The sequence below is a fragment of the Pseudophryne corroboree genome, chromosome 5 (assembly GCF_028390025.1).
Source record: "Pseudophryne corroboree isolate aPseCor3 chromosome 5, aPseCor3.hap2, whole genome shotgun sequence".
NCBI classification, from domain to species: Eukaryota; Metazoa; Chordata; class Amphibia; order Anura; family Myobatrachidae; genus Pseudophryne; species Pseudophryne corroboree.
In genome coordinates this window covers 451395740-451414070 of record NC_086448.1, presented here as the reverse complement: position 1 = coordinate 451414070, position 18331 = coordinate 451395740, and the positions used below count along the sequence as shown (strand labels likewise).

General features: G+C 48.0%; 1 protein-coding gene across 3 annotated transcripts in view; it reads right to left on the bottom strand.

Annotated features, from left to right (window-relative positions):
* ELP2 (elongator acetyltransferase complex subunit 2) overlaps positions 1-18331 on the bottom strand; it is a 405605-nt gene that overhangs the window by 107314 nt on the left and 279960 nt on the right. For all 3 annotated transcript variants that reach the window (XM_063922926.1, XM_063922927.1, XM_063922928.1), the window contains one exon: positions 14233-14421. In XM_063922926.1, the coding sequence (XP_063778996.1) occupies positions 14233-14421 (189 nt within the window). The remainder of the gene's footprint in view (positions 1-14232; positions 14422-18331) is intronic.

The window sequence follows — 18331 nt, the reverse complement described above, 5'->3', positions numbered from 1 at the left end:
CTATTTTCTCATACGTCCTAGAGGATGCTGGGGACTCCGTAAGCACCATGGGGATTATACCAAAGCTCCAAAACGGGTGGGAGAGTGCGGATGACTCTGCAGCACCGATTGAGCAAACATGAGGTCCTCATCAGCCAGGGTATCAAACTTGTAGAATTTTGCAAAAGTGTTTGAACTCGACCAAGTATCCACTCGGCAAAGTCAAACCGCCGAGACTCCTCGGGCATCCGCCCAAGAAGAGGCTATCCAATCCAGCCGTAGAACGAACATGCCAAATAGCATCACAGATCCAGCGTGTAACAGACTGCATAACACAGTCACCCACACCATGCCAGGAACATACCAGACAAACAGAGCCTCTGTTTCTCCAAATTGAGCCAAATTGGCGACCTAAATATTCAAATCCCTGGCTACATAGAGAGAATTTGAATCAACTAATGCCTAAGTAACCACCGGCATCAAAATAGACCAATTTCTGCGAAACTCAGAAAACCACTCTTGGCAGAACTACTAACCGAGTCCTCAATTCCTCTCTATCCACATGAAAGATCAAACAAGGCTCTTGTGAGACAAAACCACCACTTCCGACACTCGCCGTGCGGATGTCAAAGCCAAGAACATGACCACCTTCCAAGAGAGAAATATTTGTAAAGAAATTATTAGGCCCCACTGCACTGAAATGGAGCCCAACTTTAGGCTTGCATCCACACCGGTTCGTAATATATGGATAAGAACGACCTAGCTGAAAGCCTTCCATAGGAGCCCTCCTGGATACACACCCAAACACATAGTTAAGCAACTACGGAGGTAAAGCTCAGCCCTTACTTCTTTCTTAGCCTGAAAAATCTATGAAATTACGTCACTGGGAACAACCTTTCGGCTTAAGATATGGCAGTCAACCGCCACAACGTCAGACACAGCTGCGGTAAGTCTTGCAACACGCCCTGATCTTGTTGAAACAGATCCTCACGTAGAGGAAGATGGCAGGAATCTTCTATGAGTAAGTCATGAAAAACTGGATTTCAAACCCTCCTTGGCTAGGTGGGATCCAAGAGGATCGCCGGAACCTTTGTTCATCTCCCGTTTACCACCGTCAGAAAAAGTGAAAGAAGAGAGGCCCCATAGACCGACTAAAAAACACCCACGGTGTCCCGAGGGTGTCCACAGCTATAGCTTGAGCGTCCCTTGAATGGAACAATATCCCTGAGACCTCTCTTTGAGGCAAGACGCCAACATATCCAAGTGCGACATTCCTCAAAGACCTGTCCCGTCTGTGAAAACTTTTCAATGAAGACTGAATTTCTCCCGGATGGAGATCGCGTCAGCAGAGGAAATCAATTTCTCCGTCGTTCATCTCCGGAACGAAGGCCGCTAATATAGCGTTTACCAGACTTTTCACCCGACAGCAAAACTGTGCATCTTCTGCCATTGCCGCCGTGCTCCTTGTTCCGCCATAGCGGTTTACTTACACCACTGCTGACAAGTCGTCTAGCAGAACTAACACGGGCAGAACATGAAGATTACGTTTGTCGAAACTAACTCTTAATTCAAGAAAGCTTAAAGCAGACAAGCTTTCCAACTTGACCTTATCCCCGGACACACGTCCCTTGCAAGTACTGCTCCCCCGTCTCGGAGATCTGTATGCACGGGCACCAGGATCTACACCCGGAACCCGAACCTACATCCCTCTAGAAGGAGAGAACCGAACCGACACCACAGGAGAGATGTCCTGGCCATTAGGATTATTTCCAACTGGCCTCTGGAAAGCCATTTCGGCATTAGACCTGCTCACCAAAAAAGGCCTCTCAGGCCCCACCCAACGGTTTAGTAACGGAACACATTGATGAAGTGTCACCGTAAAGCCGATCCAACTCTGGATCTTCAGACCTCCCTTCACATGGAAAAACACCGAACCTTAACCGGTCATTATCTACTCTGAAACCCACCTCCGACAACTGTGTCGTTGGAAACAACAGCAAATCCCTGTGTCGAAGAACAGTCAGAGAGAAACAACGATATGCACCTTTATACAGTGACAACCGGACAATGTCCTGCACCTCTGTATGGCGTTGCATACTATCTTCCCTTCCAGAGTGGAACGGCAAGAACTATTAGAAAACCAGCAAGGGAAAACCACCGTAAATCAGAATGTTTCCCTTTGGATTCCATAAATAACCCACAGGTCCTAGTCTATTCCTGGACCAACTGAAAATTATTAGACGAGTGCCCACCGGAGTGGGGACCTGCCCTATATACTCAGCGACAAGTGGTGGATGTGGAGGAAACAGAAAACGACAACCACAACTGCAAACCTATCAAGGCTGCAGAACTCTTACCTCTTCACCTTCCACTGACTGCACAGGAAAGGAAAAAAGAACGGTATCGAGCCGGTTAAAACAACTGCATCCCACAAAAGAATGCGTCACCAACCGTTGTGAAGGAGGCTAACTCACGAAGTTAGACTTACCAGTGGTATCCACCGAGCTTGACTGAACAGAGGCCACACAAACCAGCTGTATACCTCCCTACAGCATCTCCCAAAGACATCCTCATCATTCTTCCGGTCACACCTCCTCACGTGGCAGCCTGCTGTAATGTTATAAGGTAGAATCAACATAGACAAGCCAACCCACTCGGGGTAGGGTAATTCTATCGGATGCCCCCCCGAATACAACATTCCCTCAATTGCACACAGTGCAAATAAGGTCAAAGTATAGAAATAAAATTTCACTTAGCTGCCTGTGTATGATCCTTTTTGACCGGGCTCTGCGTCGACCAGAAGTTGACTGTCATAATTTTCTCTCCGCGTTGTGAAGAGAATAATATTCAGACTCCTCGAGAGGATCGAAAACCAACTTGTCACGGCCAATCTCGAGCTTAATCAACAGAGCGACCAGCACATGATAAGAATACCACTATTTCAGCATTCAGTGATATACATCATGTAATACACAATAAAATACATATATCCTAACCATGCATATATAAATCTATATCCACATATACACACATATAGATATAACCTATACGCAAGTGGATTGTCCAGACCTATCAGGTCCCTAGTGACAGTAATGTGTTGTTAACGTGTATGACCATGTACTGACATGCCCCCAATGTGGATCTACCAGGAACGTTATGGTCGACAGAAACTTAGTAAATGTCGACCACCAGGAATAGTAAGCGGGCAAACATAATAATAATCTTGGAACCCCGAGGGGTCTGAGGGAAGCATACAAATACAGTTTTGATAACACTCTCCCCACATATACCTATAAATACACACATATATATATATATATATATATATACACACAGGTACAAGGCAATAACAGCCTGATAATTTTTTTACCCAGGAAATACCGTTGATGCAGACAGGGCATCCCCAAACGACTGTATCTTCGCCTATCGTGCTTACTGTTTTAAGCACACAAACACCAATCTGCTAATACTTAATCTTCCGAATCAAGTATCGCCATGCACCGGCAAAGCCAACAGTTATCCCCACAGCAGCTCGTGACAAAGCCCTCACACCTGCCGACATATGTCGACTAACCGATAGTGGGTAAACAAACAGGGAAACCGTGAAATTATGTATTACAACAAGGAATATGTGTCCATTATCAAACTTAATGCTATAGACACCCTTATAGCATTAAAAACACTATGCCCCCCCTCCATCTTACTACACAGCAAGTCCTGGTGGGGATCTTGAAGAAAATGGCGCTGACTCCTCTGAGAGGGGTAAGCTCCGCCCCTTCCCGGCGCTCTCCAGCCCCTTATCATAAATATACTGGCTGGACTAGTATATAGTGTAGATATACTATATACTATCTAAAACAGCCGTTCAGGGCGCCCCCCCTGCGCCCTGCACCCAGGTAAAACGTTGGTGAGTGGGAGCACCGGCGCAGGACCGCCGCTATGACTGGCGGTATTGTGTGCGGCGCCGGGGGCTCCTATCAACATATTATATACTCCGGCCAGGGCGCCCCCCCGGCGCCCTGCACCCCTGGAAGCCGGCGGCGGGGGAGAAAAGTCGCGCAGCGCGCTAACACGCGCTGGCGGGGGTCCGGGACATGGAGCCCTCGGCAGCGCCAACATAAAGCCTCTTGCCCAAATATGTAATATGCTGCTCAGAGCGCTCCCTCCCCAGCGCCCTGCACCCATGGGAGCCAGCGGCGGGGGGAGAAAAGGCGCGAAGTGCGCTAACACGCGCTGGCGGGGGTCCGGGACACGGAGCCCCCGGCAGCGCCAACACAAAACCCTTCTGCCCGCAAAAAAAGATAAATATAATTTTGCTGCTCCGGGCGCTCCCCCCCCAGCGCCGGCGGCGGGGGGTCAATGGCGCGTAGCGCGCTCTATCATGCTGGCGGGGGAATGAGACATGGTGCCCCGGCACCGAACACGTTTTCAAAGCCAGTTTAATTAAAAACAACAGTAACCTGCCGCCCAGGGCGCTCCCCCCCCCAGCGCCCTGCACCCTGTGAGTGCCGTTGTGTGGGAGCATGGAGCGCAGCACGACCGCTGTACCTCCGTTACTGAAGTCTTCTGCCGTCACTGAAGTCTTCTGTTCTTCTAATACTCACCCGGCTTTTTTCTTCTGGCTTCTGTGAGGGGGGTGACGGCGTGGCTCCGGGAACAAGCAGCTAGGCGCACCAAGTGATCGAACCCTCTGGAGCTAATGGTGTCCAGTAGCCGAGAAGCAGAGCCCTTGAACTAAGAAGAAGTAGGTCTGCTCTCTCCCCTCAGTCCCACGATGCAGGAAGCCTGTAGCTAGCAGGTCTCCCTGAAAATAAAAAACCTAAGAATAAAGGGCCTAATTCTGAGTTGATCGCAGCAGCAAATATGTTAGCAATTGGGCAAAACCATGTGCACTGCAGGGGGGACAGATATAACATGTGCAGAGAGAGTTAGATTTGGGTGGGGTGTATTCAAACTGAAATCTAACTTGCAGTGTATAAATAAAGCAGCCAGTATTTACCCTGCACAGAAACAAAATAACCCACCGAAATCTAACTCTCTCTGCAAATGTTATATCTGCTCCCCCTGCAGTGCACATGGTTTTGCCCAATTGCTAACAAAGTTGCTGGTGCGATCAGCTCAGAATTACCCCCAAAGTCTTTTAGAGAAACTCAGGATAGCTCCCCTAGTGTGTGACCCATCACTCCTGGGCACAAAGTCTAACTGAGGTCTGGAGGAGGGGCATAGAGGGAGGAGCCAGTTCACACCCAGTTTAAGTCTTTATAGTGTGACCAAGCTCCTGCGGATCCGTCTATACCCCATGGTCCTTACGGAGTCCCCAGCATCCTCTAGGACGTATGAGAAATAATAATTTCACCCATTTTATAAACCCAAAATATATTCCAAACAGCCTCATGGTTTCCCACAGAAATGGCCATTCAACAGAATCGAACGCCTTTGAGGCATCCAAGGAGACTACAATTGATGAGGACTCATTTTCATGAACTATCTGCATATTAGTATATAGCCTTCTCAAATTCTCTGATGGCAGCCCTGTTTACATAGGTTATATCTGGGGCTCTGGATTCCTCCAACAGTATAAAATCTTAACGAGAAGATTAATGGACAGGTGTGTGTGTGTGTGTGTGTGTGTGTGTGTGTGTGTGTGTGTGTGTGTGTGTGTGTGGGGTGTGGTGTGTGTGTGTGTGTGTGTGTGTGTGTAAGTTACAGAGAGAAAATTATATGCTGACTATTTAATGTACAGCACCATGTAATATAATGGCCCTATATAAATGAGCAGTAATAATTAGTAAACCTAATCAGGGGTGTAGCCAGAACTTTGTGGACCCCATAGCAACATTTTGAAGGGAACCCTGTCCCAATGCTTCTAGAGCAGGCATTTTCAACCACGGTCCTCAAGGCACACCAACAGTGCAGGTTTTAGTGATATCCAGGCTGCAACACAGATGGTTAAATCAAAATATCTGAGCTACTAATTAAGTCACCTGTGCTGGAGCCTGGATATCACTAAAACCTGCACTGTTGGTGTGCCTTGAAGACCGTGGTTGGGAATGCCTGTTCTAGAGAAACACTTCTCTGCAGGAGTTGTTAATTGTATGCCCTATAATAGTGCTCTAGTTTATTTTCTGAACCATAGTAGAGCCATATTTAATGTTATGCCCCATAGTAGTGCCCTAGTTTCTTTTATGAATTGCAGTAGTGCTTAAGTTAACCCTATATCACATTTCAGAGCTGCCAGTACACATTATGCCACACAATACCCCCAATTTACATTATGATATATAGTGCTTCCCGTTCATATTGTGCCTCATTACAGTGCCCCGGTTTATATAATATAACATTAAAATGCCCTCCAGTTCATTTTATACCACACTACAATGAGCAGGTCAAGTGGTATACCTAGATATATTGCAGGCCCCAAGGAAAAAGTTTGAAATTACCCAAAAAAAATGTATATAACACATGTATCTTTGACAGGGAAGGTAGCACCTCTCAGCTCTGGGCCCCACAGCAGCTGCACTGCCTGCACCTATGGTAGCTACGCCCTTGAACCTATTAATGTTTAAATCAAGGGCACAGTGTATATTACAGGGTAGCGACTTTTACGCTGCACAGTGCACACTTTGCACTTTGTAAATGACCAACAGTGGTACTGAAGTCAAGCACTGAGGGACCCAGAAAAAGTTAAATTAATAGTATTTTCAAATCCATTCCAGCATTTCACATACCAGGCAGCAGAGGGAATCTGTGATAGGCAAAAAGTGTATGAGAAATATGGGTTGAGTAAAATCTCTACTTAAGTACCCCATACACCAGCAATCACAATTTATTTTTATTTTTTTGCAGATTCAGAATCCCCCCCCCCCCCCAGATTTAAAGAGATTCCACAATCCACCAATCTGTGCCCATGCATTACATATATTTTTCAGTGATTTGCAGATCATTTTCAGCAAACACAGATCTGCCAATCTTGAAAGGCTCATCAGTTTACTAGAAATGGCCTACAAACCAGCTTATTGTTACCATGCAGTAGCAATCTACAGCCCCAATTTAGATTTAACAATCCCAATCGATTTTTGGCCTGAATCTGCAATCTGTTTACCCCATCAGGGCCGCAACTAGGGAGGAACTAAGGGGGCACGCAACTTGGGTGCTGGATTTAAGGGGACGCTGCTCACAACCCCCTGTCAGCTGCGATCACCCCTGGTAGCAAAGAGTGCTTGCAAGCAATTTTATCCTCTTAGAAACTCTGCACTCCATTCATCCAGACTGTAGCAGACTCTACAATCAATCTAAAATCCTCACAGCAAATTACTGCTGAACAATCAGTGCTTTGCCACGAACCAAGCATACAAGCATTTAAGCGCAGAGACCTGCTCCTGAACCCTTCCTGCCACTTTCGGCGTCAATAGGAAGCTATAGATGTAGCCATGCTCATCTATTTTCTTGGTGGCATGTAGTGAGAAAAACTAGTCGCATTTCTTTGTCTGCACCTTGTCGCAACATGGTGTATTCAGTCACAGTGTAATGAATTGTGTCTCCGTCGGGTGCAATACTGGTGTTCGTCACCCAGGTGTCACTTTTGAAAATCACCATTGCACACTTGTTAAGTCGAACGATGAATGTAGTTTAAGAACTACTTTTTTTAGATGATCTCTACATTAATTAGAAATGTGAACACAGAAATAGATTGGCTCAGTGTCTCCAATGGACACAACGAAAAGCACAGTTCAGAGTTCTACACAGCTCTCTAAAATGAAAAAAAAAAAAAAAAAATCATTGCTATCAGCCGGTAAATAATTTTCTCGTAGTCCATAAGGGATACTGGGGACCTAAGTACAATGGGTATAGAAGGGGTCCAAAGGAGCCGGTGCAGTTTAAATATCTTCCACAGGGTGTGCTGGCTCCTCCCCTCTATGCCCTCCCCTACAGCTCAGTCTAGGAAAACTGTATCGAAGGAGTTGGACATACTTGAGAGGATACATGGCAAACAACGAGTGGTGAGATTAACGAACCAGCACACAACACAACAATGAGCTCGCAACAGCTAGCAAACACAACAGAAACAGCTGTTGAAACAACTTCACACAAGAATAAAACCTTGTAGGTAAGTCGCAGCACAGATGCGGGCGCCAAGTATCGCTTATGGACTACGAGAAAAGGATTTATCGGTAGGTAATTAAAATCCTCTTTTCTCTATCATCCATAAGGGATACAGGGGACCTTAGTACAATGGGGACATCCAAAAGCTCCCAAACAGGGTGGGAACGTGCTAAGACGCCTGCAACACTGTACGTCCAATCTGGACATTCCCTGCAGCCTGGGTATCAAACCTGTAAAACTTGACAAATGTGTTTGTCCATGACCAGGTAGCGGCCCGACACAGTTGCAGGGCCGACACTCCCCGGGCTGCTGCCCAGGAGGAACCCACAGACCTTGTGGAGTGGCCTGTGATAGACAGAGGAATAGGCAGGGCCGCCGAAGCGTAGGCCTGTTGAACAGTAAGCCTAATCCAACTGGCAATGGACTGCTTTGAAGCAGGACGACCCGTTTTGAGAGAATCATACAGCACAAATAGGGAATCCGATTTTCTGACAGCAGCAGTCCTCTTGATATAAATTCTCAGGGCACGCATCACACCCAATGACTAAGGAATTGAGGAAGAGGCTGAAGCCGCTGGAACCACAATAGGCTGATTCAAGTGGAATGCAGATACCACCTTAGGAAGGAACTCTTGTCGAGTTTGGAGTACCGCTCTGTTCTCATGAAAGACCAAGTAGGGACTTTTACAGGGCAAAGCACCAAGTTCTGAGACATGCCTAGTGGAAGCCAAGGCTAGGAGCATTGCCGTCTTTCACGTACGGTATTTGTCCTCCACTGACAACAGAGGTTCAAACCAAGAGGACTGCAGAAAGGACAAAATCACATTTAGATCCCAAGGTGCCGTGGGCGGCACTAAAGGAGGTTAGATGTGCAGGACAATCTGCAGGAAAGTCTAGACTTCAGGAAAAGCAGCCAGTTTCTTCTGAAAGAAAATGGATAAGGCCAAGATCTGAACCTTTATGGAGCCCAACCGTAGGCCCATATCCACACCAACCCGGAAAAAGCACAAAAAGCACCCCCAGGTTGAAATCCACAGGAGGATATTTTCGGGCCTCACACCAGGAGACGTATCATTTCCAGATATGGAGGTAGTGCTTTGACGTAACCGGTTTTATGGCTTGAATCATGGTGGTAATAAATTTGCCCGGAATGCCCTTCTCAGCTAGAAGGTTCCGCTCACCCGGCATGCCGTCAAATGAAGCCACCATAAGTCCGGGTAGATGAATGGTACTTGTTGAAGAAAATCTTCCCTTAGCAGTAGGGGCCAGGGGTCTTCTATGGCCATCTCCAGAAGATCCGCGTACCAAACCCTCTCAGGCCATTCTGGAGCAATGAGAATCGCCTGAGCTCCCTCTTTTTTGATTCGCTTTAGAACCTTGGGGAGCAACGGAATCTGAGGAAACAGGTACTCCAGCTGGTAATCCCATGGAGACGTCAGCGCATCCACTGCCGATGGCAGAGGGTCCCTCATTCTGGAACAATAGCACTGAAGCTTGTTGTTGAGCCGAGAGGCCATCAGATCAATCTGTGGGCAGCCCCACAGATCTGTTACGAGTTGAAACACCTGAGGGTGAAGACCCCATTCTCCTGGGTGGAGGTCGAGACGGTTAAGGAAGTCTGCTTCCCAGTTGTTGACGCCTGGAATGAATATGACCGACACCACCCTTGCATTCTGTTCAGGCAAGCGGAGAATCTTTGTTAACTCCCTCATGCAGGACCTGCTCTTTGTTCCACCTTGACGATTGAAGTAAGCCACAGCCGTGGCGTTGTCCGATTGTACCTGAACGGCCAGGCCTTGGAGCAGATGAGCTGCCTATTGTAGATCGCTCTGAGTTCCAGTATGTTTATAGGGAGGCGGCATTCGAGGAGTGATCACCGGCCCTGGAACTGTAGTCCCTGGGTTACCGCTCCCCAGCCCGGCAGGCTGGCATCTGTCAAGAGACTCCAATCATGGATCCCAAAGCTCCGCCCCTCCAAGAGGTTGGAATATTGCAACCACCACAGGAGGGAGATCCTGGCCTGCGGTGAGAGACGTATGACCTGATGCATCTGCAGATGTGAACCCGACCATTTCTTCAGGAGATCCAGTTGGAATATCCTCGTATGGAATCTGCCAAATTGATTGGCCACCATCTTCCGCAACAGATGAGTGCAGAGATGCACAGAGACCCGGTCCTTCTGCAGAACGTCCCGAACCAACTCTTGAATTGCTTTCACCTTGTCCGTAGGGAGGAAGACCTTCTGAGCCACCGTGTCCAGATTCATACCAAGAAACTGGAAATGCTGGGTTGGCTCCAGGTGGGACTTTTGAAAGATCAGAATCCATCCGTGGCATGATAGCAGGGATGTAGTGCGGGAGATGCTGTCCAGCAGTACTGCTTTCGATCTTGCTTTGAGCAGCAGATCGTCAAGGTAGGGGACAATGTTCACACCATGAATCTTGAGTTGGAACATCATTTCCGCCATCACTTTGGTGAAAACCCTTAGGGCCATGGATAGGCCGAAGGGCAGCGCATGGAACTGGTAATGTTCCTACTGCAGAGAAAACCTGAGGTAAGCTTGATGAGGCGGCCATATCGGTATATGGAGGTAAGCATCCTTTATATCCAGGGAGACCAAGAACTCTCCCTCCTCCAGACCTGAGATCACTGCTCTCAGAGACTCCATTTTTAACCGGAAAACCCGCAGATATGGGTTTAACGATTTGAGGTTCAAAATAGGTCTCACTGAACCGTCCAGTTTTGGTACCACAAAAAGGCTGGAGTAGTATCCCTTGCCTTGTTTTTGAGGTGGCACAGGAACAATGACCTGGGTCTGGGCTAACTGTTGAATAGCCTTCTGCAACATGAGGCGCATGGTTTCTGAAGCTGGTAAACCAGACATGAAAAACCTGAGAGGTGGAAGACTTTAGAATTCCAGCTTGTAGCCTTGGGGAATAAGATCTTTTACCCAGGCGTCCTGGCAGGAGCGGTTCCAGATGGAGCTGAAGAATCTCAGACAAGCTCCCACCCGGAGGTCCCCCTGGAGTAGAGGGACACCGGCATGCTGAGGTTTTGGAGGAGACAGAGCTGATGCCCTGTTCCTGGGAAGTGGAGGTGGCTAGTTTACGAGATTTACCTCTTGAACCTTGTGCCGCATTTGAGGTACCTTGCACCTTACCTTTAAAGTACGGCATCCAAAAGGACTGCAGAGACGGCCCAGTGTAGGAATGTCTAGCCGGTGGAGCAGCCGAGGGGAGGTACGTGGACCTACCAACAGTAGCCTTCGAAATCCAGGTATCCAATTAACCCCCGAACAGCCAATCTCCTGTGAAGGGTAAGTCTTCCACACTCTTTTTTGATCCCGCGTCTGCCACCCATTGACGTAACCACAACGACCTGCGTGTAGAAACCGCCATGGTAGAGGTACGGGCATTTATTACCCTAATACCTTTTGATGGTATCACAGAGGAAGCGGGCAGACTCCTGTATGTGCTGAATTAGTATCACCATATCAGCTAGGGACTTGTCCCCAGTAAGACCCTCTTGGATGTAACCAGCCCAAGTATGAATGGCATGCATCACCCAACAACCTGCAATAACAGGCCTCTGGAAAGCCCCCGCTGCAACAAATAGATTTTAAAGTAGTTTCTATTTTCCTGTCTGCAAGTTCCATTAAGGCCGTAGCCCCAAGAACCGGCAGTACTGTCTTTTTTGACAGACGCAATACTGATGCATCGACAGCAGTGGGGGTTTCCCAGACCTTGCGCCCCTCTTGCTCAAAAGGGAAGGTGGCTATCCATTTCTTTGATACTTTGAATATCTTATCAGGATTTGCCTATGGCTCTCTAAAAAGATCATCCAGTTCCTTAGAGTCAGGAAATGTGACCTGTAGCTGTTTCTGTGATGAGAAAAAGGATTGCTGCACATCTGTCTCATTCCCAGGAATATTTAAAACATCCCTTATAGCAATGATAAGTAAGTCTACTCCTTGTGCAGCAGAGGAATCATCTAATTCAGTATTAGATTCCAGCTCTAGCCCCTCCTCTACCTCTGGTACCTCCTCCTCAGATTCTGAGAATATCAGGTAACCCCCTTTTTTGGGGTAACGGATTTCATAGAGGGGAAACACGTCTACTGTCTGCCCTATCTTTTGCCAGAGCAGCCAAAGACTGTTGTAACTGCTGCCTTTCGTGCCTAGCAGTTGTCAGTTCTTTTGACAGGTCAGCCATCATCGATCTTATAGAGCTGAACCACACAGTCTCCTGCAAATCACCTCCTGAAGCCCCACTATCTTGTGAGGGCTGACTGCATTGTTCACACATGAGAGAATCTGCAGGGCAAGGCGAAAACCTGGTGTGACAAACAGCGCACACAGGACATTTACATTCACACACAAACACAGCGAACAGGAGGTACAAGCAAGCCTGCCCAGACTATTGTTTATGGAGATAATCAGAGAGGAGGGACCAGCACCAGCCTGAGAACTAACAATTATATAGTTAGAAGTGAGGCAATTTGGTATATAGTGCTTGGGGAGCCTAATATATAGGTCTCACAGCGGGCGCTTCCTCTTAACTACAGGAGGAGCTGGCAGTCCTGCAGCAGCGCTGGGTGTGCAGGAAATGGCACCAAGAAGCCGCTGGTCCCACTCTGAGGAAGTTCCGCCCCTTACAATGGTGCCGGAGCTATGATGATATTTATACTGGCAAATGTCATCAAAGTGTTTAAAATAACGTACAATCACCTATTTTCACTATCGCTGCCAGTCTACGTGGGGAGGGGGGTTATGGGATCACTGCCAAGGGCGTCCATATGCCCGCCATGCATTCATACCGCATACAGGAACCCAGGTCCCCCCCTAGTGGGGTCTCCGGTTGTTACTTAACACTCTGCTGACCTTCAGGCTCTGTACTGGGGGGGTTCACTACGGCTGGCCGGCGGTCGGGCTCCCGGCGACCAGCATCCCGGCGCCGGGAGCCCGACCGCCGGCTTACCGACAGCGTGGCGAGCGCAAATGAGCCCCTTGCGGGCTCGCTGCGCTCGCCACGCTACGGGCACGGTGGCGCGCTACGCGCGCCACACTATTTTATTCTCCCTCTATGGGGGTCGTGGACCCCCACGAGGGAAAACAAGTGTCGGTATGCCGGTTGTCGGGCTCCCGGCGCCGGTATACTGAGCGCCGGGAGCCCGACCGCCGGCATACAGAAGACCACCCGTACTGGGGGTGTGCAGCGTGCTGTGGGTGTGTGCGCGAGAGTGCAATGCCTGTGGTACACTGACCCTCAGGACCGTTGTCCTGTCAGCGGGATCCGACTCAGCACCTTTAAGCGAGGCAGGTGTCAGTCTCCTCCAGTGTCCCTCGGTGCAGGTAAGCTGTTGCCCAAACAGCTTACCTGAAAATAAACAGAAACTAAACTGAAGAAAAACTATCTGGAGCTCCAGAGTGTGCATCCTCTCCTGAGGGCACGTTTTTCTAAACTGAGCTATAAAGGCCAGTACTCACTGGCAGATGTGGGGAGAGAGGTGTGCTGAGCGAACCGCTTAGCACACATCTCTCCCCCCGCTTAGCACAGCGCGATGTGTGCTGAGCGTGCAGGGGGAGTGGGGGGCGCTCATTTCACCCAGCGGGTGAAGTGAGTGACCTGCTAGATTGGCCTGCAGGCCAATCTAGCACCAGCGATAGCGATGTGCAGGGCTGCGCATCGCTATGAGGGGTACACACAGAGAGATCACTGCTTAAAATCTAAGCAATCTAGTCAGATTGCTTAGATTTTAAGCAGCGATCGCTCCGTGAGTACCCCCCTTAAGGGAGGGCATAGAGGGGAGGAGCCAGCACACCCTGTGGAAGAAATTGAAAGTGCAACGGCTCTTTTGGACGCCTTCTATACACATTTTACTAAGGGTCTCAGTATCCCTTATGGATGATAGAGAAAATTACAATGAGTGACATCACTATGTCACTGCAGGTGACATTCACCTGTCTCCATAGCTCTGTTGGCATAGTGGTATCGCAGATGGTTACCATGCTCATGAGTTAGGATAGACCCTGACCCCAAACACTGCAGATTTATTTGCGCAATCATCTGCAAAATGCCAAACTGCCTCAATTGACTAACATGGCAAACATACTGTACAGTATGACAAACACTTTACATGATTTGGGACATACATTTACAAGAAGTTTGTCCACCGAAGTATTAGAAATTTGACTGAAATTTTCAATGAAGTTCTTCGGCGCAGAAAATACTCTGAGAACTTTTTCATCAGCACCAGACACAAACTGGAATCTTCCAATCATGGCTATACACTGCATGTCATACCCATGGATCTGTGGCCTTGCAATTTCATGCCAAGTTACCTACATAAAAAAGGAAAGAAGAGAAAAAAAAGGTTATCAAACACTCGCAAGTCATGATGCAATAATTGCAGCATTGTGAAAATATAAATGTGAAAAAAAATCTAAAAACTAGGAATGAAATAATTATTACAAAGTCTAATTCAGTGATAATTATCTGTAAATGGAATAAAACAACACTTTTCACACAGAATAAAAAATAAGAATTTACTTACCGATAATTCTATTTCTCGGAGTCCGTAGTGGATGCTGGGGTTCCTGAAAGGACCATGGGGAATAGCGGCTCCGCAGGAGACAGGGCACAAAAAGTAAAGCTTTAGGATCAGGTGGTGTGCACTGGCTCCTCCCCCTATGACCCTCCTCCAAGCCTCAGTTAGGTACTGTGCCCGGACGAGCGTACACAATAAGGAAGGATTTATGAATCCCGGGTAAGACTCATACCAGCCACACCAATCACACTGTACAACCTGTGATCTGAACCCAGTTAACAGTATGATAACAGCGGAGCCTCTGAAAAGATGGCTCACAACAATAATAACCCGATTTTTGTAACTATGTACAAGTAATGCAGATAATCCGCACTTGGGATGGGCGCCCAGCATCCACTACGGACTCCGAGAAATAGAATTATCGGTAAGTAAATTCTTATTTTCTCTATCGTCCTAGTGGATGCTGGGGTTCCTGAAAGGACCATGGGGATTATACCAAAGCTCCCAAACGGGCGGGAGAGTGCGGATGACTCTGCAGCACCGAATGAGAGAACTCCAGGTCCTCCTTAGCCAGGGTATCAAATTTGTAGGATTTTACAAACGTGTTTGCCCCTGACTAAATAGCCGCTCGGCAAAGTTGTAAAGCCGAGACCCCTCGGGCAGCCGCCCAAGATGAGCCCACCTTCCTTGTGGAATGGGCATTTACATATTTTGGCTGTGGCAGGCCTGCCACAGAATGTGCAAGCTGAATTGTATTACACATCCAACTAGCAAAAGTCTGCTTAAAAGCAAGAGCACCCAGTTTGTTGGGTGCATACAGGATAACAGCAAGTCAGTTTTCCTGACTCCAGCCGTCCTGGAACCTATATTTTCAGGGCCCTGACCACATCTAGCAACTTGGAGTCCTCCAAGTCCCTAGTAGGCGCAAGACACCACAATAAGCTGGTTCAGGTGAAACACTGACACCACCTTAGGGAGAGAACTGGGGACGAGTCCGCAGCTCTGCCCTGTCCGAATGGACAAACAGATATGGGCTTTTTTGAGAATAAAACCACCAATTTGACCCTCGCCTGGTCCAGGCCAGGTCCAAGAGCATGTTCACTTTTCATGTGAGATGCTTCAAATCCACAGATTTGACTGGTTTTAAACCAATGTGTTTTGAGGAATCCCAGAACTACGTTGAGATCCCACAGTGCCACTGGAGGCACAAAAGGGGGTTGTATATGCAATACTCCCTTGACAAACTTCTGGACTTCAGGAACTGAAGCCAATTCTTTCTGGAAGAAAAATCGACAGGGTCGAAATTTGAACCTTAATGGACCCCAATTTGAGGCCCATAGACACTCCTGTTTGCAAGAAATGCAGGAATCGACCGAGTTGAAATTTCTTCGTGGGGCCTTCCTGGCCTCACACCACGCAACATATTTTCGCCACATGTGGTGATAATGTTGTGCGGTCACCTCCTTTCTGGCTCTGACCAGGGTAGGAATGACCTCTTCCTGAATGCCTTTTCCCTTAGGATCCGGCGTTCCACCGCCATGCCGTCAAACGCAGCTGCGGTAAGTCTTGGAACAGACATGGTACTTGCTGAAACAAGTCCCTTCTTAGCGGCAGAGGCCATAAGTCCTCTGTGAGCATCTCTTGAAGTTCCGGGTACCAAGTCCTTCTTGGCCAATCCGGAGCCATGAGTATAGTTCTTACTCCTCTACGTCTTATAATTCTCAGTACCTTAGGTATGAAAAGCAGAGGATGGAACACATACACCGACTGGTACACCCACGGTGTTACCAGAACGTCCACAGCTATTGCCTGAGGGTCTCTTAACCTGGCGCAATACCTGTCCCGTTTTTTGTTCAGACGGGACGCCATCATGTCCACCTTTGGTAATTCCCAACGGTTTACAATTATGTGGAAAACTTCCCCATGAAGTTCCCACTCTGCCGGGTGGAGGTCGTGCCTACTGAGGAAGTCTGCTTCCCAGTTTCCATTCCCGGAATGAAACACTGCTGACAGTGCTATCACATGATTTTCCGCCCAGCGAAAAGTCCTTGCAGTTTTTGCCACTGCCCTCCTGCTTCTTGTGCCGCCCTGTCTATTTACGTGGGCGACTGCCGTGATGTTTTATCCCACTGGATCAATACCGGCTGACCTTGAAGCAGAGGTCTTGCTAAGCTTAGAGCATTATAAATTTACCCTTAGCTATATTTATGTGGAGAAAAATCTCCAGACTTGATCACACTCCCTGGAAATTTTTTCCTTGTGTGACTGCTCCCCAGCCTCTCGGGCTGGCCTCCGTGGTCACCAACATCCAAAACTGAATGCCGAATCTGCGGCCCTCTAGAAGATGAGCACTCTGTAACCACCACAGGAGAGACACCCTTGTCCTTGGATATAGGGTTATCCGCTGATGCATCTGAAGATGCGATCCGGACCATTTGTCCAGCAGATCCCACTGAAAAGTTCTTGCATGAAATCTGCCGACTGGAATTGCTTCGAAGGAAGTCACCATTTTTTTACCATGGCCCTTGTGCAATGATGCACTGATTTTAGGAGGTTCCTGACTAGCTCGGATAACTCCCTGGCTTTCTCTTCCGGGAGAAACACCTTTTTCTGGACTGTGTCCAGAATCATCCCTAAGCACAGGAGACTTGTTGTCGGGATCAGCTGCGATTTTGGAATATTTAGAATCCACCCCTGCTGTTGTAACAGTATCCGAGATAGTGCTACTCCGACCTCCAACTGTTCCCTGGACTTTGCCCTTATCAGGAGATCGTCCAAGTAAGGGATAATTAAGACGCCTTTTCTTCGAAGAACAACCATCATTTCGGCCATTACCTTGGTAAAGACCCGGGGTGCCGTAGACAATCCAAACGGCAGCGTCTGAAACTGATAGTGACAGTTCTGTACCACGAACCTGAGGTACCCTTAGTGATAAGGGCAAATTTGGGACATGGAGGTAAGCATCCCTGATGTCTCGGGACACCAGATAGTCCCCTTCTTCCCGGTTCGTTATCACTGCTCTGAGTGACTCCATCTTGATTTGAACCTTTGTAAGTGTTCAAATTTTTTTAGATTTAGAATAGGTCTCACCTAGCCTTCTGGCTTCAGTACCACAATATAGTGTGGAATAATACCCCCTTTTCTTGTTGTAGGAGGGGTAATTTAATTATCACCTGCTGGGAATACAGCTCGTGAATTTTTTCCCATACTGCCTCCTTGTCGGAGGGAGACCTTGGTAAAGCAGACTTTAGGAGCCTGCGCAGGGGAAACGTCTCGACATTCCAAACTGTACCCCTGGGATACTACTTGTAGGATCCAGGGGTCCTGTACGGTCTCAGCGTCATGCTGAGAGCTTGTCAGAAGCGGTGGAACGCTTCTGTTCCTGGGAATGGGCTGCCTGCTGCAGTCTTCTTCCCTTTCCTCTATCCCTGGGCAGATATGACTCTTATAGGGACGAAAGGACTGAAGCTGAAAAGACGGTGTCTTTTTCTGCAGAGATGTGACTTAGGGTAAAAACGGTGGATTTTCCAGCAGTTGCCGTGGCCACCAGGTCCGATGGACCGACCCCAAATAACTCCTCTTCCTTTATACGGCAATACACCTTTGTGCCGTTTGGAATCTGCATCACCTGACCACTGTCGTGTCCATAAACATCTTCTGGCAGATATGGACATCGCACTTACTCTTGATGCCAGAGTGCAAAT